This window comes from Strix uralensis, chromosome 1 (assembly GCF_047716275.1).
Source record: "Strix uralensis isolate ZFMK-TIS-50842 chromosome 1, bStrUra1, whole genome shotgun sequence".
NCBI classification, from domain to species: Eukaryota; Metazoa; Chordata; class Aves; order Strigiformes; family Strigidae; genus Strix; species Strix uralensis.
The window spans coordinates 170840565-170862358 of NC_133972.1; the positions used below are offsets into that span (position 1 = coordinate 170840565).

A 21794-nucleotide genomic window follows, 5' to 3' on the forward strand; every position below is an offset into this window, starting at 1 on the left:
CAAACTCAAGAGACTCTTACATATACAATAGAAAATCTTTCAGCACCAACTCGCAAGATTGTTCTGTTAATCAACAGTTGAGCTTTTGTTGCAGCGATTAACACATTAATACCCCAGAATATGACCATCTACTTACACAGCTGAATCAAATCCTAACCAAAAACTGGTGTTAACATCTATTTTTCCCTCCAAGTAGAGCCAAACCTGAACTGTTAACTCTGGGTGTTCAATCCAGACTGAACTCTCCCGCCCCCTAAAAAAATCTGGTTAACCAACGACTTCTCTGTTCTGCTTAAGAACAAGTTTTCAATTAAAATCATACTTGCTTAATGGGGACCTATCCAATATGGGGCTACTTATAGCTGGGAGGGGGCACCAGCAGGTGCAGCCTGAGCCCTTGGGTGCTCCAGTCCTGTGCTGCTCTGCAGTGCAAGGATTTCGTGCATAATGGAAGCTTTGACCACCCTTCTGCACTGCTCTAACCAGACCTCAAGAGGAGATAGAAGTACAATTAACAGGAACTAACCAAGGGTAGGATGAAGAGCACAGCTAGGACAACCCAAGTTTTATGAGACTCGTTCGAGGTTAAAACTTAAAATACCATTGTAGCAAACACTGGGCCTGAAGACATCACCTAGATATGAAACTCTCATTCACTGCAGAAGTTTACTCCTGATGTGTCTGTTCTACCTCACCAACCCCCATGCACTAGGAAACCATGAAGGATCTGGTTCACAGTGCCAAACAAATGACTGGCACATAGGTAGCCCAGCATGGCATCTGGTCAGGGTATCCTGGAACAGAACTTGAAAAAGGAAGGCAAACAGACTTGAAGGTAGCCAAAAAAGTGTTTTTTGTCAAGCAGGCAGTCAGGCCAGTATGGTCAGCACAACATTCATGCCCTTGAATCATAAGCAGCAAAGAAAACAGTTCATTTTCAGCCTGAAGTTGTATGTATTAGAAAATACAGTAAGTGTACAGTGGTGTAAAACACCAGGAGCTTGTCTTTGCACATTGATAAAAATCATGCTCCTTCCCAATTTTTAGGCTTGACTACACACTTGGAAGTCATGTGAAAACAGTGAGTCAGGAAGGTGGTTTTTGGCCTGTGTACCCTGCAGATGCCATCTGAGAACCTTCATCTTCCCGGGGATTACTGACCAGACAGTTGATCTTTACATTTCAGACAGGATCACATTTGCATAGTCCTTTTAAGGGTCAGTAAATGGTGCAGGCAGCTCCTTCTATAATTACCCTAGCTGATCCAACGCAAAAAAATATAATAGCTAATAAACATTATTGGTACCTCATATAAGCTTCATATTCTAGAAGGCATTTTTTCCAGCTAGAAATGCCCAAACTAGTCAGAGGGGAAAAAGCTGAATTGATCCTACCTATACTCCTTAGGCCATTCATGTCATGCAGTCTCAAAGTGCTTTATGCCCCTTTTCAATACTCAAAGCCTCCCCAAAAGCCACCATTCCCATAAAAGGCTTACAAAAAGTGTATTGTTTATTGTCACTACACTGCAAAATCAACCTTCTGGCCTTTCTAAAGTCTTTAGGACTATAGGTTTGTTTATGATAAGAATAAACACTCTGCCTACAATCACTTTTGTCACAACTGTGCTACTGAGAAGCTCTACCAGCTAAAAAAGTCAAAGAACAGTAATACTGCATTCACTTTTAAATTATTTGCTATTTTAAAAATGTTGCTGAATTATACATAAACACACTGATTCTTTTAACACATTCATTGTATACTTTAAAAAAAAAAACAGAAGAATTTTGAAAATAACCCACACTAAGCTCCTAAAGACAAACTGCATTCCTCTACGCAGTTGCCTTTATTGAGGTTAATTCCTCATGTGGCTATATCAAGCGAAACATAAATCCTATTAGTGCTTTTCCTATTTGCCTCAACAAATGAACTTCAGGTTGTAGTTTGCAAACATGGTTTTCCATATAGACTGCTGCTCCAGGAAAAACACTGCAGTCTACCAGCTGTTTTAATCTCTAGACATAGAATGTTGGTAAGAGGACTATCATACTGAGAATTTTAATCAACTGAGGGCGTGAGTGTGTGTCCCCCAAATGGTCTTCCTCTATAGCTATTCATGCCACCAACCGCCTGCCTTGTGGGTATTATAGCATTGTGGGTATTATAGAAAACCACCCTCTCAGATCAAATTATGAGGGCTGATTAAAAAGATGGTGTTGGGGTTTATGTAGCCCGCCTCAAACTTCCAAACTTTCTGATACACCTTCGTCTATAAAATTGTATGTTTTGGCTTGAACAATGAAACATGTTCTATACATGTACTGGAGAGATTTAAATGCAGAGCTGCTTTCACATTGAAGTCTCCTAAACTCTAGCTATATAAAAATCTTGATCTTAGTATTTTGAGCCTGCAGGGTCATACTACAAAGTTGCACACACAGGAAATTTTGGTAACTACAGTAGAACTTAACCCTCAAGTCTCAGGCAGCATTCCAAATAACACACTGTGGCCCTGAGCAGTGACTTCCCCCACCCCCTGGCTCACTGTTTAAAAGTTACATGACTTGTATTTCTACATGAAGGATAATGAGATCCATGGAGTCACTTTGCACCAAATAACTGGAATTGATAGTTTGAAATAAAACGCAATCACACAAGATGAAAAAGACTTCCTACCGCAGACTTTTATATGCAGTTTTTATTCCCATGTGTTACTTTTCACAATCAGTGAGGCTATGCAAGGGAGGATAAATTTACCAATAAAAACTTAAGTTAAACAAGCAGAAGACACCAACAAATAAGACAGCAAACATTTCCTCTCCAAACTTGCAAATTATGAGAATTAGACCCTGATGGGGACAAAGTAGAACAGAACTGTTTTCCAAACCACCAGACAAGTATTTTTATCATATTATGAAAAGTAGTTTTATTTCACATCATTCTGCTTGTAACCTTTTTCTTGTCATTTGAACTTATAAAAGAATAGAATGAGTTATAGACGAGTTACAGGTATAGTCAGCAACACAGCATTATTTGGTCATCCAACAAAGGAAACTTAAATAATTTTAAAGATTTAATTTGGCAATCCTCTCATATCTGACAGAGGAAGCTGTACCAAACCTCTCTCCTGAAGGTTACGGCTTAAAAACATTTGAAAACTTAAACACATTTGCCACATCAATGAGGTAGGAATCCACAGCACAGAAAAATAACTTTCCCCTTCATTTACAGAATTACAGAATCATCTAGTCCAACTGTTAACCTAGCACTGACAGTTCCCAACTACACCAGATCCCTCAGCGCTATGTCAACCCACCTCTTGAACACCTCCAGGGATGGGGACTCCACCACCTCCCTGGGCAGCCCATTCCAACGCCCAACAGCCCCTTCTGGAAAGAAATACTTCCTAATATCCAGTCTAAACCTTCCCTGGCACAACTTGAGGCCATTCCCTCTTGTCCTATCGCTTATTACTTGGTTAAAGAGACTCATCCCCCCTCTCTGCACCCTCCTTTCAGGGAGTTGTAGAGGGTGATGAGGTCTCCCCTCAGCCTCCTCTTCTCCAGACTAAACCCCCCCAGTTCCCTCAGCCGCTCCCCATCAGACCTGTGCTCCAGACCCTGCACCAGCTTCGTTGCCCTTCTCTGGACACACTCGAGTCATTCAATGGCCTTTTTGGAGTGAGGGGCCCAAAACTGAACACAGTAATTGAGGTGTGGCCTCACCAGTGCCGAGTACAGGGGTGAGATCCCTTCCCTGTCCCTGCTGGCCACGCTGGTGCTGCTACAAGCCAGGATGCCATTTGGCCTTCTTGGCCACCTGGGCACACTGCTGGCTCATGTTTAGCCAGCTGTCAATCAAAATTTACATCCATAACCTCTCCCACACGCTGGCTGCTACCCAAACCGATGGAGTCCCTGGCACAAGATTTACGATCCAAGGCTTTTACCTTAGAGAAGGAGGGAGCAATTGTTAGGGCTACTCCTTAATTAAATCACAGAGAAAGAGCCACCCTCAACTTTTTAACTAATTATATCATCTTGTTTTCTCATTCTGTTCCCAAATATCCTGAAAGGTCCCCCATGCACTTCTTCAGCTTCCCCACCATTACACAGCATCTCTGTATCTGGGGGGACCCCGCAAATCACTCGGGAAGGGGTGTCCACACTGCTGCTCACCCCAGGGCACTAGTGATGACCTCTGAGATAATAGCCAGTTCAGGTTTGTAAACTGTGCTCTTCGCATATTCCCATTTGGTGAACCAAAAAGGAAAGAAAAAATTTTAAACTCAATTTTCAGACCAATGACAAAGTTTCCTTCTGCTCTTATTTAAAGTCAGTATAAACTAAGCAATTTATATTGCAAAGGCATTAATATTAGGAATATCCCTTAGTGAAAAAACCCAAACCCTTCAAATAAGCAATTTTTCTAAAAAGGCAGATATAGTGCAGAACCAGTACAGAGGTGATAAACTGACACTGAAGGCTAGTAACCAGAAACCTGATTTTATAAAGTTTTATGGAATAATGACTCAAGGGAAGAAAGAAAGAGCAGAGCACAGTGCATCTGTTCTTCATTTCTGTCGTAGCTTGGAACAAAACACCAGATTAGATGTTTGAGGCTGCAGTGGCATTCCATCACTACATAAATTGTTTAATTTGCATGTGAGTATGATAAACAATCATTTTTAAGTCACCTGATGGACTCCATGTAAGACAGCAGGTATGCCTGTAATGACTCTTCCTTGCCAGAAAATGTCTGGCTTGGTGAGACACTATGCCTGACTTTCCAAATCAAGCAAGGAAAACAGTGAATACTGCAACTGTTTTCACTACAACTAATTAACCCTGATAAACAATCATTTATCTGAATACCTGAGGTGTGCTGTTGGGTTTAGATTCACAAAGATTTTTCCTAGAGTGACAAAGTTTAATACTGATTTTAGAATATGTAATTTAATACCACCTACTGAAGTGGTATTGATCTCCAAGTGAACTTGACCTCCATTCTCCAAAGAAATACTTTTAATTTCCAGAAGTGTCCAGATATAACATTTGTAAGAGGTATTAAAACACCTCCAGATCAAGAGCTCATTTAAAGCCAGCAGAATATTTTTGGAATTTGCAGATTATCCTCAGGGGCTTCAATTCTGATACAGCGAATTATTGAAAGACCATTGTTTACAGAGCAGCACAACTGATAAAAGGAGGAAATTTGTGGTTTTAAACATCCCATACATGAGAACACATAGAAATGATCCAGCTCAGTTTATCACTTGAGCCAGAAAGAACATAAATCAGGATCCAGAAGATAGAAATTCAAGTTTAAGATGATCTGAACAGAAGCTATACAAAATTTATTGGCATATTAGGAGAGATTGAACTGCCTCGTGGTGCAAAGGACAAAACTGATACCAAGGGCAGAACCAGGCCACGGCAGGGACTGATCCTTTCTATTCACCTTTCTCCACATCAGCACTTCTGTGAGGAAAAGTAGTCTTGCTCTGGAAGTGTTCTAAGGCTTCTTGAGCTGATCGTGGAAGCTGTTTCTGCCTGTCACAGTGACATTTTGTTTTGACGTTACTTTGTGGCCACAGTTCTGGCTTCCAAGTAATTCAGCCTCTATTTGCATAAAGTTTGCTTCACTAAAATGCTTTTTACTTAGTAATCTGGGAGGTAGATGAAGTTGTGATTTCAGTATTCAACTGCTCTATTGCCACAGTTTAAGGTTATCTGACTTTTCTCCAGAGTCTCCCTCCAGCTGCTATGCAAAATGTTGGTGGGGTCCCATGCAGGAGTGTCTGAGTGGTTCCAGCTGCCCAGGGCCTGTGTCTACACAAAACATCAGCTCTGTCCTCACATGGAGCACTCCTCACAGCCCGGTGAGATGGCATCTAACTTTGCTGAAGAGCAGTGTAACGCAGCAGTCACCACCCCCTATACAGAATACAAACTCAGACTCAAATCCTTCTGATTATCCAATCCCAAGAAGGTATCTGCATCCAAATCTTTAGAATGTCACATGGACACGGGGCATTTCAAGGTTGAAACAACTTCATAAAGCACCTACTTTACAAAGGAATTCAATATGAATAGGAACAGCCGAGATGCTACAGAGACAGCACAGTTATTTCAAAGACCTGGTTTCATGAACTTTTATGCTATTTTATGTGACATGAAACAGTTTCCAGTGACAGTGACTGGAAGGGGGAACCTTGTTTGCTAGACATCCTCTCCAGCAGTGGGAGCATGGATTACACATTTTTCCCCAAGTAAGGAGTGACAATAAATGAAGGACTTGAATCTCTTCTCAGTTTCAAAGCACCAGTGGAATCATCTACTAGGTCTAGCAGCACTTAAGTACTTTAGTGCTCTTGCCAGCCATTACCTGCCCATAGCTGAAAGTCTTTCCTTCCCCTTCACTGCCTACTCATTTTACTGTTCTTTGCAGCATCTAGGCTTTCAGGTCACTGATTGTGGGCAAGTTACACTTGCTTGTCTCATGAAATCCCTTTTAAATCCAATTTCTGTAGAAAACCAGGTCATACTCAGTTTCCGTGCTCTGCCTCTACTACACCACAAAAAATCCACTATGAGGTTCCAACTGAAGATCACCAAATGTTAAGACAGTATAGTGCTAGGTTTATCTATTCATGAAAAATCTGCATCTGTGCCACTTTGGACCCACTGTTACTTAAGACTTCAGAGAGAGCAATATGTTTATGGAGTTATATGAGCTACTGGGTCTTTATCCAAACCAATGTAAATAAAATCTATGGCCTGTTTTCTCCCTGTTTAAGTGGATTTGTATTACATTTTATCAACTTGATTCAGCATCTCAAAACTTTTCCAATAATTTCTTGCAAAATAGCCTGCAGGAAGTGCATCTGAAACCTTCTCAACTGTTGTTTGGTTAAAGCAGGATGATTAAAATGGAGTCCCAAAGGGCACGTCACAACAGAAATACTGTTGCAACAAGCACACAGGAGACTCAGAGGAGAATAGAGCTTAAGGGGCTGCAGCTTTGACAATCCTCTTGAAGCAAGCTTTATTAAAGCATTACGTGATTTGGCAACAGCCTGTTGATGCTCTTTTAATTTCAAAAGTGGTCTTAAATTTATTTCCTTGAGAAGTAAGACTCATGTTCATTAAGGAGTTCTCAGCCATTCCCTTTTCATAACCTGTTTCACAATCCAGGTTCAACAGGAAGACATTGATTTGAGTCTTGGCATTGCAAGTTTCAAAATTTGGGCACCCGAATCTCGGTTCTGCATCTGCAGGTCTCCATCACCAAAACCCCATCCAAAGAGCTGAAAGGTTTCTTTTTACAGTAAAGAACAGGCAATTGCTTGCTGGAAAATTGCCCTGGTGGCAGTTACTTTGTAATAAAGAACATGGAAGTACTATTGTGTTTCATCTGTTATCACTATGGCAAAATTACCTCTCAGAGGTGCGGGTCAAACTCAAATTCTGAACAGAAAAGAAACTCAGGCAGCCATTGTGCATGCACAAACATTCACAGGTTCACCTGACATCTTGCTCTCCTAGAGGGTGTTTAGGCAGAAGTATAAAAAGATGCAGGCTTTGAAAATTTGGCAGAGAGTGTATGTGGGTGGAAAGCAGATTAAGAGGAAGGGTTTAGGCTAGGATGCATGTTTAAAACCACTCAATTTTAGCACATTTTTAGGAGGCCAAACTCTGCCCCTACTTCTCCCATCCTTTCCCCATAACCCACAGGAAATCTTAGTAAGGGAGCACTAAAAATACAGGGGTCCTGCAGTTCAAGTCCTATACATGTCCCTTTCTACTCCAAAGCTGCCCTTGAAAGCAGAAGAAAACATAGGTTTATCTTGGCTATAGCAACAACGTGGGTCCATTATGTGTGAGAGGGAAGAATTGTAAGACAATTCAGTGACCCAATGTTAAAAGAGAAGTAAAAAGCACATTTACAATAGACCAAAAGAATTTAAAAGCCATTGGCTACTAATCTCCTTATAATTTAATGCAGTCCCATAACCAGTTCACCACTATTAGCCTATAGCAGCATTAACTGGCCCTTATTTCTGCTGCTTTTCTAGATTTCCTTGGGGAAGGAGAGAACAAGAGATTTGGGAAAGAAGGGAAACATGTAAAAATATTCTTAAGTCATTCCAAAATGTTTAGTCTCTCAAACTTTGGCTACTCAAGACAAAAAGACAGCAGCATGTTAGACAGGAAAGATTTACTAGTGAAAAGAAGCATCTACATGAAGATAGATATGTCCATTTCCTTCTTGGGGAGTGATTATTTTTGGAGGCCTCAAGCTCTTCCTACAAATCAAACTAAAATGACTATAGCTGCAGAAAAAAAAGGACTTGAACAGAGATAATGATGAAATCAAAAATTGCTTTTAAACCTCTGTCCTTCTATAAGAGCCAACAGTCTGCATTTTTACAGTTTTCTTTGTCTTGCAGCATGCTTTTTCTATCTATCCCTAGTTCTCAGACCTGTTCGTGTTTCCTGCATGTCATATACAGTCACTCTCACTAACCTCAGATCACACAAGCTCTCAAAAGGAAATCTTCTGAGGATTCAGAGTGTCCTCACACACAATTTTTACTGTGAACATTCTTTATGCTAAGGGAAAAAAGTATTAACATTCCCACAGTACACAAAATTAAAAGATCAAGGACATTTGTTAGAGATTTGGAATGGGAGAAAACAGTACCAGAGCAAGTATGAGACTTGTTTTAGAACCAGCTTCTTCAGCAGACCTTATTCAGCAAAAAAAAAAAAGAAAGGGAACAAAAAGTTACCTACTGCTAAGTAATAGGAAACATGTTTCGTGCTGTGGGAGAAGGCTCTGAATTCCTTTGCACTCAACTTCCCTTTCCTAGTAAGGCTATTCATCCAAAGTCACACAGTCTGTACAATCCCAAAGCCAGCACGAATCCTCGTGTTACCCCAGCTGAAAGTCTGCCATGTGTTATCAGTTGTGCCTCTGAAGGACAGATTCAGTGTTACTTAAAGAAAAACAGAACATTGATATAAAAAAAGCTCTGTAAGTAACAGTTATTGCACAACTGCCAGACTGCGTGGCATTTGCCTTGATATGAAAATGAAGCATGTGCTCCTACTGCCCCAGGATTAAAAATCTTAATAGTTGCATAGCACCCTTCTTTTAAAGGTACCTTAAGCTTATCCTTAGCCAAACTTTCCACTAAGGACTACATGTGTTCAAAAACTGTGCTGCTGTTGATTTGAGGTCAAAAGATACTTTATGCAAGAGAACAGTGATACACAATATGAAAACCTTACTGACTTGCTTGTTGGTTAAAAACGTACAGTAAAATTAGTCTTGCACAACCCCTCAGTGGGCATAAAATTAGTCAATAAGTAAAAAATGATGGGTGGGGAGGTTTTATAGGGCAATTAACATGTGCCTCAGGCACAATATTTGCAGTTTTATACATTCCACCACTTGAGATCTGAATACAAACTTTACATGATCCTAAAGACTAACTTCAAAGCGAACGTGGCTGAAAAATGTATTTAATTAAGTGTTTATTATCCTAGGTTTTCTGGATCCACTGTAAATTCAATTCTTGGTCTTAGGTTAGCTGTGGTAGTCCCCTCTTGGGACAGGTCAGCTCTCAAGCCATTAATTCTTCCAAGGAGGAATTCAGATCCTGCAATTCACTCTCAGCATCGAATGCAGTTATGCCTGGGAGCCCAGATGCAGCTGGACTGTACAGATATTTCACTTTGAGAGTCAAAGAGCAGGTTACAGCAACTCTGTTTCTTCCTGGTAAGACAAGGCACAGCTCAAATGGTAAGACAGAGCTTCGTAAAAAGTTATAAATACATATAACAAATGTAACCTCTGGCAGAGATGAGGAATAAACTCAACACTTGAGCTGAAATAGTCAGTGCTCCTTTATGTTGAAGAGCTTCCTCCATCTGTGGGTTTTTCCAGTCAGCCAGCCTTTTTTCACTTGAATTACAGGCAGTCTCCAACAGCTCATCCAATCCCTTTGTTCCCTTCTCTCTCACCAGTTCTTTAAGGTTTTTGGATTTCCTTTGATCTCAGGCTTAGCCTTAGGAAGACTATCCCCTTCCACACTGAATTGAGTCAGCAGTTGATACCTTAAATCCTTTGAAGAAACATACCTAAAAGCTAACTTATCTGTAACATTTCAAGCTTGGTTTCTAAATACATCTCCATAATCTCCTTTTTACCTACACGTATTCTTCCCTGACAGGTATCAACACTAAATTTCAATGAGGAGATTCACTACTTCATACTAAAAGTTCACTCCATAATATTAAATCTCTTCAGCATGACAACTTCTCAGCTACCACTTTGAGATTCTTCAGAATCAGCAGTTTGAATTATTGCTTAACACGCTTTTTCCATACTGGCAATTTCACATGAACTAGATTTCAAGACCCTTTAAGCATGTTCTGCTAAGCTTTAGGCTGGAAGAGTTCTGAATGTCAGATGATTATTTTTTTCTGAAATATTATGTCTAAATGCTTTAACTGAGAAATGACAGCCCAAACCCCCAAACGGCTTTTCTACATGTAGGAGACATCAGAAATATGTCTCATGAGACATGACTGACTACAGTATTTTGCTGATTCAAAGGCATATAATGAGAAAGAATGTTTTCCAAACAAAAGTAACCTATGGTATTCTGCTCTGCTTAGCTCAGCCTTTCACTTTATTAAAATCTACTAATTACCACTGAAATACAGTTTCCAGAAATGCTATTCCTTAGTGTTATTGTCTAGGAACACCATCATGCTCAGGGTTAAGCTTAAACTGACCAACTTCAATATTTAATGCTAGACTAGCTAGTGTTTACTACAAGAGCCCATTAACTCTCACAGCAAAACAAAGTAATGACATCACAGATAGGCACTCAGATATGAAATGCATAAAAATCAAGGGTATTCCTGTACTGTATACCAGAGAAACATCCCTAAATTTAGGTGGCATTATAAAGGTAAGCAGCACATGTAAACTGTTCATGTCTTCCCTTATGTAAATGTACACAGTTTCTTTTTAAAAGCACTAAGTGTAATATATTTAATTTATGCAGGGGAATGAGGAACAGTTCTGGTGCTGACAGTCACTTCTGTGCCTATTAACTATTCATAGAACACTCGATAGCATTGGGAAGAGACTTTGAAGCAACAGTAAAGGCTTGGCAAAGCTTTTATCATATTAAATATAAAATGTGAAACTTTATGTTTACAGCTACCACTACTTATTTAGTCAGACAGCAAGTTTTTCATGTTGAAAACAGCAGCCATCCCAAATCACAGAATACATTTTTTTCCCTTCTGTAGTCCTAATGAAACAGGCACATAGATCCCACCTCTCAGAAGAACTAAAATGGATTTACTGCTTGCATTACAACCTAATTTGTGCTTGAATGACAACTGAAATAACACTTTAAGCCATTCATAATATAATTTAATAATAATTCTAATATTTTAATAATTATATAATAACATAATTTGTCAATTTCAGATTAACAGAATTGTGATTTCGTTGAAAAGGTTTCTTCAAAAAGCTAAGTTTCTCTAAATTTACACCATATCAGTCATCAGTTTCTCCTCACTTATTCACTCAAAATCCCTTGAAAAATAATTTTTAAGGTGTATCTAAATTTTTGATGAATTGTTATGAACCAGAAGGAGTTTTAGAGATTTAATCCTTGGAAGCCAAATGTAATGATGGAAGAAAATGCACTGTCATTTATAAACAATAACAGGGATTTTAATTCCCTCTCACAGATAAGCAGCACGAAGTACCTGATGTTTCAGAAAACAAAGGTCTCATCCTGCTCCAATGGAGTTTATAATACATGGCTGAAATGTGACAGGGGAAGCCGACAGTACTGTTAATGCACAGAACATACTCAAGAGTAACATGAAATCACTCAGTTTCTCAAAAACCTTAGACCAATGAACAAGTAAATCTAGAGCACTGAAGGCACTGACAGTTTATTTTTTATTGAAGTTTTAATGCTGGCTGCAAAGAACTGCTGATTGAATGGGTCTCAAAAACGTTAATGAAGATTTCTAGAGAGCAAAACTTGTAAAAATACCAACTAATATAATTTTATCTGGAGTCAGCCTGCCACTTCTCATATTTGGCATGTTTTTATATCCTCTGAATTCTTCTAAACAAGTTAGCTGCCCCATTTTGAATTCTTAAGCTGCAGATAGCAAGGAATCAAAGAGCAAGTTTGAATAAAAAACATGTAATATATATTTGGCTTGTTCTGGTTGCTAAGCTACTAAAGCCCAGTTATGACTACAAGACTGTTCTAGATTTGTAGCTGCATTTCTGACAAGGCAATGTAACATCAATCTAAAGCATAGTAATAAAGACAAAAGATTAAAGTTACAAATCAGAACTTGTTTCAGTAGGGGTAGAGCAACTCAGGCACTTCCAGATCTTTCCAATTCACAGTATCCATCCATCCAAGCAGCTCCGACTGCTGCCTTTAGTTCTTTTGTTAAGAATTCAAAAGTTCAGGAAATTTAAACACATTAAGAATTCAACCTCTGTTGAATTGAAAAGGGACTACGCAAGGGACTATCTCCTCCTTCAGTTGCTGAAATCTCATGTCTTACAGAACAAGTAGGACAGGTTGTTCATCTGTCAAACCATAACTACACCTCTGACCCAGGGTACACAAACAGCTAGGGAAATCAAATACCTGTGAGCACGAAGTGTGCAACATCATACTAACGTGCCTAAGGTTTTAATAGTGGTATCTGATAAGAATCTCAGATTATTTCAGTGAAGTTTTCTGAGATATAGAACACAAGCACACACTGTAGAGCTTAATTGTTAATATTCAACATCCATCTGTAAGGAAGAGTACCCAAAAGGCTTCTGGTTCTTCAATTTATTACAAGCAGAGTTTGCTGGTTGAATCACCACACTTCCCCAGGTGCCACTTCTCAAAAATAGTTTATCAAACCAATTTAATCTCACAGAAAACAACTGAATGTTGCTTTTACCAAAACAAGAAGCAAAGGGAATATTACAGCAGTTCAACAGCTATATGCAACCCCCTCCAGTGAGGAATAAATATAGCTCATGTTGAGGCAGACAGATGTTGAGGTTGATAAAGGTAAACAGAACCATGTAAGAGGTAATTACCAAACAGGCTAGATAAGTCACCCGTGAATAACTTAACCCTTCAGTGAATCCAACATTGTTTATTCCCCCACTGAGGAAACATAAGCTAGAGCACGAAAGATCTCAATTCGTTCCCAAAGCACTAACATTTGTAACCAGCTACCTCCAGTTATCTCTATAGCATGGAACATCATCATTGCATCCCCACAGCCTTTCGCATTGCTTTGTTGTTTGCCAGCTCTTACAGAAAAGAGAGCTCTTCTCTTCCCTTCCCCCAAATCCCAATGTTATTGTGATCACTGGGGTTAGGGAAGGAAGGGAAGAGATATTTCTCAATTATCAGGAGGAAACAGATCTGCTAGAAGAGCTCACCAAAAAAATGTAAACTAGTAGACTGGTCAGTAATTAAGAACATTTATTTACACTGTCTGACCTTACTCTGTGGTAAGGTAAAGTCAGCTTATTTAAACATTTTAAACATCCAAGTGCCAGCACAAACAAGAAAGTGAACCAAAAAGTACAGGTCACTTGCAAAAACTAGGTGTCTTCTCCACACAAAGCAGGATGTAAGTTTTTGCATTCATGGTAGACAGTAATTGAACCAACATTGCTAGTACAAATTACTTAAGTCTAAATCTCAACTTACCCAAAAGACAGACTCTCAAAACAAGTTATGCACATTATAAACATTCCTAGATGAAGTTGCATGTGTTTTATTCAGCAAGTCAAGTTGATCAGCAAGCTCCTATTTGGTGAAGACTTATAATCTATTTTAACTATGCCACCAATAGATCTGAAAACGACATTTGATGAACTCTGAAAAATGAAAATTTTCAGGAAAACCTGGAGGCATAACTCATCAGTATCTCTCATGGCCCTAACTGCACTGATTGACCCCTCTGATTCAAAAGAAACAGACTAGTAATTTCATATGAAAACATGTTTTTAACTGCAGGAAGACTGCACCATACAATCTATGTTGCATGCTCACAAGTTCAGTCTCTTATGCCCTTTTGTTATATCAGATATAAAGATACAAATGTTTTCAGATGCTAACCTGGAATTTTTTAAACAATGTTGTAAATAGTATTCAATGAACATTATTTCAGAGGGTTGGTCAGGTGCTTCTGTTTGGCCACGACTGAGCATGCTGTAAGGCACAACTGCATGTATAAGCCAAAGCAAACATAATGTGCATATATTACACACTTATACAGTGCACACACATCATTGTTTATTCACTCCTGAAAGCACACACAGTCTAGTACTTAATTCAGTTTCATGTAATATTTTCTGCTATCTGATAAAGAACATGATTTTCTGCATTTGATAAGGTAATACTGTTAATACTGTAAGCAGTTTATTGGAAACCTAATTACAGTACTTATCATAAAATCTGACACTGTTTATTCCTATTCTAAATCCCATTACCCCCCATTATTATCATCTAAATCTATTGGTAACATGGTTTATTCATATATATTCATGTGTTACAGGCAGATTAAATCACATAAAACAAGACTCACTAGGGGAAATAAATGCAATATTCCACTAGTCGTCAGAAAAGCCAATTTATCTAACAATTTATTCTAGAGTACTGTAACCTGAAGCATTTCTCCACAAATGAAAAAGCTTCATTCCAGTCCTTTATAGTCTAATGTTGTTTCTAGTTTCTAGGACACTTACCTTTTAGTAAAGAATTTTACACTTAAATCAGGTTAAAGTTTTTACAGGGGAAAGCAATTATTAGACAGAAGATGAATGAATATAGAAATCCTTCCCACTTCACAGTCATGCAATTGAATCTGTGGCACAGCCAACAACAAAAACAAAATCCTTTTTGCCTTGTGTATTTTCAGTTGGCAGATCCTACTTCCCTCTTCCTCTGACTTCAATCGATGTAAAAAGATACAGAAAGTTTCTATTAACAGAAATGAGAATTACTTACCAATTTGTAACAATACGGGTGTTACCAAAGCTGTCTCCATGGCATAACAAAATTCCCTGCCAAACATTACCGCACCATGCATCACCCACAGGCGTATTGGAATCCGGTCTATGGATCCTTCACTAATGGTCTCCTCCCTGCTTTCATTCTCTTTGTTTTCTGTTTTCTGAAGCTGTGCCACAGGTAGATCTTGAACTTGCATAGATTCCGAGTCAGCATTCTGGGGAGCCATTTTCATTACCATAAAAAATATATATATTTGTTATATCTATATAAATAATACTACCATAACTCCACGAACAAGTTAGGGTGTCTTCTTTCAGCTTCTGTTCCTCAGGCAAGTAATGCTTATATTCCTCTTGTACAAACAGGTATCTTGCAACTTCTTGTATAGATATGAGACATTAAGAATGAAAAGCTATTTGGTAGGAATTTCAACATATGGCTTGCTGGTTTACTGTGAGTTAGAGTTAAAAATCCATAATTGCCATTCAGTTAATACCAGTTTCATAATTATTATTGAAGAAGTGCTGAAGTTGTTATTCTTGCTACAGAGAGGTGGAAAGGCGACACAAAGAGGTGCTCCACTGTTAATCCCCATCGAGTGGCTGATTAATCTGAAATGAAAAGCAAGCATTTAAAATTTTCAATAGCATTTTTCAGGATATTGTGCCCCCTCCCCCCCTTAACCATATACCCTATTTCCTGCTTAATGCTTTCCATTGTCCTTGCCTAATGTAGGGTCTTTTATTCCACATTCCCTCCTACCTCTGGACTTTCCATTGAAATGCAGTTACTCCTCATAGTTAGAGGATGTTTAACTGTACTCGTAAGTTCCTCCAGTTTCTGGTCCTACATGAAGCCACAGAAGAATGTATCAATGCATTTGTCCAAGATCCTCAGAACATCAAGCACAAGACCAACAAATTCTGGGAAATTTAATACAGGTTCCATTTCAGAAGCAGCATAGGATATTCTAGTACTATGCCAGGAAGATGATTCATCAATTACCATTTACTCACTGGCCAGACATCTGTTTAGACTTTTGGAAGTTGCCAATTACTTTGCAGTAACCATCATACCATCTTATAATGAAGATATTCCTCAAGCAAGCATGAGCAAGAATAAGCCATTAGAAATTTAAACTCGAAGGATTGATATTTAAATATTTAAGCTTCTAATGAAGCTATATACAGCATACACATCCATCTCCACTATCTGCACAGAAGACTAGAGCATCTTACTCCCACATGCTACGAGGCTCCTGAAGTCCATGAGAGTAGAATGGTACAATATGTTCTACCATACATTAAAATATATTCCAACCAGGTAAGACAAGCTTCTTCTGTGTTTCCCCCTCCTTTGTGCCACAGACAAAGTCTAAGCAGACATACACACTGTACCACGTCAACCAAAATGTGTTTAAGCACTTAGGAGAAAGAAAGAAAGCATTTTATAAAGAGTCAGATTACACAATGTTTGTACTAGAAAGATGCATATTAACATCTGTGCACAGTGAGACTGAACTCGTATCCCAGGACAAAACCCCTCAGGGTTATGGTTCCATGAGATGCTGGCTGTGGCAGCAAAGCTGGCCTAAGAAGTCCCCACACTGCAGTTCCCTGTCCCTTCAGTTGTAGCAACAAAAACCCTCTGTGGGCTAGAGCATAAACCAGATCATTAAGTGGTGAACCTAAAAATGAGCCTTAAGAAAAAGATGACATGTTTGGGGTTTAAAGCACATCACAACAGCAACTCTGTTTCAGCGACACACTGTTCTACTACAAGTGCAGCAGGGGAACATCATCTTGAGCACTCCCTCCTGGATACCCTCCTTCGAGCTGTACCTCCAGTGCATTTTATTGCGTGGTATTTTGTTCTTCCATTCAAACACATCTTTTCTGGTCTGGGCTTTTTCTCCTCTCAGGGTCTCCAAGATTACTGTTCTCTGATTTGATCACCTCAGTAACAACTTAATACTATATTTTGCTTTTGAGATAACCAAACCTTTAAATCACAAGAGAAGTTAAAATCACTTACTGAACACAAGTGCCATAACCCAAGTCTTAAGTGCCAAGCTTTAATCTATAAGCATTAAGTAGCTCAGAACAAAAAGGATTCAAGAAAAGCATTTCTCCACCCACTCAATTAACAGGAAGAGATGAGATGCACTGCCTAGGGTTAGTGAATTATGGCACAGACAGGTACTTGTTCAAGTTCTTCAGAAGCACCTTGTTTTTATAAACGTTCTTCTTTCCACCGGTCAGGGTTTGAATTTGCTAAGCTCCTGCATGCAGCAGAGTTCATCTGCCTCCTTCCAGGAGTTAACAGTGTTGAACTCATCAAGAGGGAGAAGGGATGCAATTCTCTTACTTTGCTTTACTGTCTGAGGTTTCAACTCAATCCTTGAAGGGCTATTAGTTTATCATAAGCATATAGTTAAGTACTGTGTGTATTAAGAAAAACACACATCCGCTTTTCATAACACAAGTCCTGGGTGAGTAAAACCTACAAAATACACATTCCAGAGTAGGAGCAATTATTTTAGTTGCAGACTAATCATAAAATGTTTAATGGATGGCCCACTCTGGGAAAATTACATTCAGTAGAATTTAAAAGTTTATATATCAGCTCTTATTATTCAGAAATCACTCAGAACATGTATATTGACTACAGGTCATGGATAACACTCCTGCACAAGATGGCTTTAAAGTCTCTAATGTTTTCTTATGCTTAATTTCCCCTCCTGTCAACTGTCTATGAAGGATTTAACTCAATTTCCCTAAGCACCTCATTCAAGCTGCAATTACAGAGTAGCAGAATGAGGCAGAGAGGAGGCTGTTCATCACTCCAGAATGTTTTATGATGCACTGGGGCAGCCTGCATACACAAGCAGGATGACACAGGCTGGGAGCATTTGTCACTGGAAACAATAAAGAGGGTATCTGAGATTTAGCCCATTTGAGCAAGACTCTTAAGGGATGACTGAAAAAGTTATTCTTGAAGTGGAAGATGATGGGGAATGATCAGATAATTTAAGAGACAGGAATAATGGATGATAGATGGAGGTAGACTTTGAAGCTGTAATTGACACAGATAAGAACAGTATATTTTAAACATGCCAGAAAAAGCAGTTACAGTATTCAACTGCAATAGCAAGAGGCACAATGGACAGGTTTTATCTAAAGGAACAGAGAATTACTGTTCCATTATGCCAATTTTGTGGTAAGCATAACGCTAGTCTTCCTGCAGCACTTTCATCTGACTCCAAGTGCATGTCTAATGTAAGAGCCAGAGAATAACAAGAGCCTCTCAGAAAGGTCTTCCAGTTCTTTTATAAGTCCTGCTAGGTTGTGTTCATACTCATTTTAGACCGATCCAGATTCTGCTGTTGTTTCTTCCAAGTTCATTTTGATTTTGGCAAGTTTGAATAGTGGCATTCTTCCTTATCAAAAAGGGAGACAAATTCATTTACCTGCTGGAAGTAAATATTACAGAAGCTTTTATGCAGCAAAGAACTCCAAACTAAATGGCATCTAAAGAGGAGGTGGATTAAAACACCGAAGAGGGCATGCTCCCACATCTGCATCTAGCAAACTTTTTTCGTGTTCGTTGGCTAGTAAAGCCAAACCTTAATTGACAATAATTTTTAAAAATTGTAATATTGAATATCCATGGTAATTCCCAATGCAGTCCCTTTACTCACGCAGTTCAAAGGCTTTATTTCACGGACTCCACCTAAAAAATGATAATGCTGGCCTATTTCTTAAGTGATAAATTAGACTTACATTTTACCTCTCATTCAAGCAGAACAGGTACTAAGAGAGCTCACATCCCTTCCTCAAACAGATGTCAAGAGGCAAAAGGTTTCAGAGACAGCCTCCCTTTCACCTGTACCCTTCTGACCATCCAGCCATGTAGCAGCTAAACAAAATAATTTAAAAGTGTCAGCTGGCACATTAGAGGGCATTTATCTCAGGAAGCTGAGACCATGTCCCCCATTCTGCCATGCACTCTCATTATACTTTCCATAAAGTTTTAAAAGGAATTTTCACTACCAACAAAAGGAAGTAGAATGAAGAATTTCAGCCATGGACAGAAGTTCATGTTGGGTATTGTACAGAGGTTGGGTATGAATAGTTTAGATACAGAAATATTCCTACCTTGCAAAGTGTTTATGGGAGGCGGGGACCGATTACTCTAGCTCTTCAACCTAATTGCACATTTTACTTTGACCTTCGGCCACACTGCAACAATGACAAACCCTATAAAGCAGTAGTTAATATTTCAACAAGACAGGCAAGTAATATATTCTGAAAACTAATCTGTAAGCAAAATTTTATAAAAGCTGCTCAAATTGCTTGTAATCTTATCTGTTATATTTTTACTATCTATCATCCATCTAGACATAAGTCATAACATGGCTACATGAAGCACAAAACACATTACAGGCCGGACAAGGACGTATCACAATAATCCTGTGCCTCAAATAGGTAGTGTTCATAGACAAAACACACGAACTATCAAAGAACCAGAGGAAAACTACTGCCTTTCCTTGGGGTTTTCGAAAGAGGAGTTATATAGGTCATACTTGTGGCCCACAAAATTCAATGGTTTTCTTCTCCCTAGCAAGCACTAAGATGCTAGAGATGCACAAAAAGCTCACGCTAGACAATTACGCAACGCAATGCCTCAGGCAAATGACTTCTATCACACTTCTCTGTGTGTTTTGTAAGTTTAGGACTTAAAGGTTGACAACCAGTGTTTTTGCATTTGTGATACCATCATCTGGAGGTCAAAAGATTAGTAGTACACCCATCAATACCAAAATAATTGGGGTTAACAGTGATCCTGCCCAAATCTTAAGGCTGAACTGTTTTTAATGCATGTTTCCAGATATCTCCTGCTAACTAGGAATAGGAATGTACTGTTTGACAAGCAACTAGATTTCTGAACTAGTGCCAAAGCATATGACTTTAATTAAGCTATGGAGTATGCAGCAAGTTTCAGGTAATCACACACTTTATTAAGCAGTAATAAAGCTTGGCAAGGAGATAACAGTTAAATGGGCCCAACTGGATACCGGATACCATGAGAAAATTTCAAATCTTCAGGAGGGTTTTTTTCCTCTGAAGCCATTAGGCAATCCTTAAGGCATTTACTGGTGTAAGAAACAATTCATTTCAACAGGGTAGGTGTCCACTAGTTACAAAATCCTAAGTCCTAACAGAGAAAAATAAGCACGGCTGAAGAAAAACTGGAATGAGTAAACTGAAAAGGATGGAAACAGTTCTGTCCAAACACAACTAAATATCTAAGGGAACAAGGAAGAGATTGAGCAGAGGAAAACTACCCCCTACTCTCATCCTGGTCTTTAAAGTTTATTGCATTAACTTCCAATCACTTACCTAGCCATCTCTTGTCTTCAAGATCTGCCTCTTACATTACCATTACTTCCTTTTACATGAAAGTATACAGATTGATCAAAGTCTCCTCAAATCATGGTGAAGAGCTGCATCCAGTTTCACTCTACAGGAATTGTTTTCTAGTGATGTAGAAAGCACTCTAGCTCAAAGATTCTACAGTTTAAAAGAGTTCTACCTTCTTGACACTGAAAGGAAGGATGAAGAGACACCTTGAGCCATCATTGCATACAAATGTCTTTTCATTGTTTACCACTAACTCCATAAGGAAAAACAGCTAAGAACCAATTCTTACAGAACTTAACTAGGCTTTAATGATTCTGGTCACAGATGTCATTGGGATCTGTTAGTGATCCAAACTGACATTCTGCATGACACATCAAGAAAACCATAAATAACAAAAAGACAATGTGGGTGTGCTTCTACATCATGAAATATTCAAATGTTTGACTGGAAAAGTGTAAGAGTCCAGAAGTTGCCAGTCTAATAGGACAAGATTTCTTTCCTCCCAGAGTCTTACACCTTACCCTCCTTCAATTCTTCAGTGAGCTCATCCCACAGACACACACACTAGTAACCATACTACTTCACCTGTGAATCATGTTAGGCTGGCAAGCCTGTAATTGCCCAGTCATTCCATTTATTTGCTAAATACTTTTCTGCCAAGTTGATTTATGCTAAGGTTTAAGTCATCTGGCCATCTCTTGAAAAGTTATCTAGACTGATTTAAGTATAGCTTTAATATTAGCATTGGAAGGAAAAGCATTCTGAGTTTATCTGGCTTTTTCTCAGACTAAATAAATTCTTGGCTGAACACTTCTACCCCTGTGTGTTGCAGACAAACATCACTTATTATTCCTTCTACAATTAAATGCAAAATGGACACTGAGTTCTGCTTCAGCATCTAACTGGCTTGCAAAATGATACATCATTTGGACTTGTGCCTTTTCAAGAGTAAAATGGCATATGTCCAAGGATAATTACTAATGTTTTGAGTTCAAATCCTCCGGTGCTCCACCATGCCAACAGACAAATAGCATGCTGCTGTGAAAGAGCAGCTCTTGAAAGCAAGGCTGACCTTCATCCCCCCTCACAAAAATTTGTCGATTCTCAAATATATTAAAAATGATTCCGTAAGATGCCAATACAACACATTCTGGACAGATGACTCCTCCACGATTAATTTTGTTCTACAGATCTGCAACAGGGACAGTAGCTTCCACTTAAAGAGGCAGTAGCAGCTGAAACCAGATAGATACTCCTTGCAGTACAAACCTAAT

At 38.9% G+C, this 21794-nt stretch overlaps 1 protein-coding gene across 7 annotated transcripts in view; it reads right to left on the reverse strand.

The window, feature by feature from the left end:
• SLC45A4 (solute carrier family 45 member 4) overlaps positions 1 to 21794 on the reverse strand; it is an 89956-nt gene that overhangs the window by 25130 nt on the left and 43032 nt on the right. For 6 of the 7 annotated variants that reach the window (XM_074888874.1, XM_074888914.1, XM_074888921.1 and 3 more), the window contains exon 2: positions 15092 to 15708. In XM_074888874.1, the coding sequence (XP_074744975.1) occupies positions 15092 to 15335 (244 nt within the window). In that variant the 5' untranslated portion in view covers positions 15336 to 15708. Of the gene's footprint in view, positions 1 to 15091; positions 15709 to 19254; positions 19297 to 21794 lie in introns of those variants that run through there. The other variant, XM_074888894.1, reaches the window with a different exon arrangement.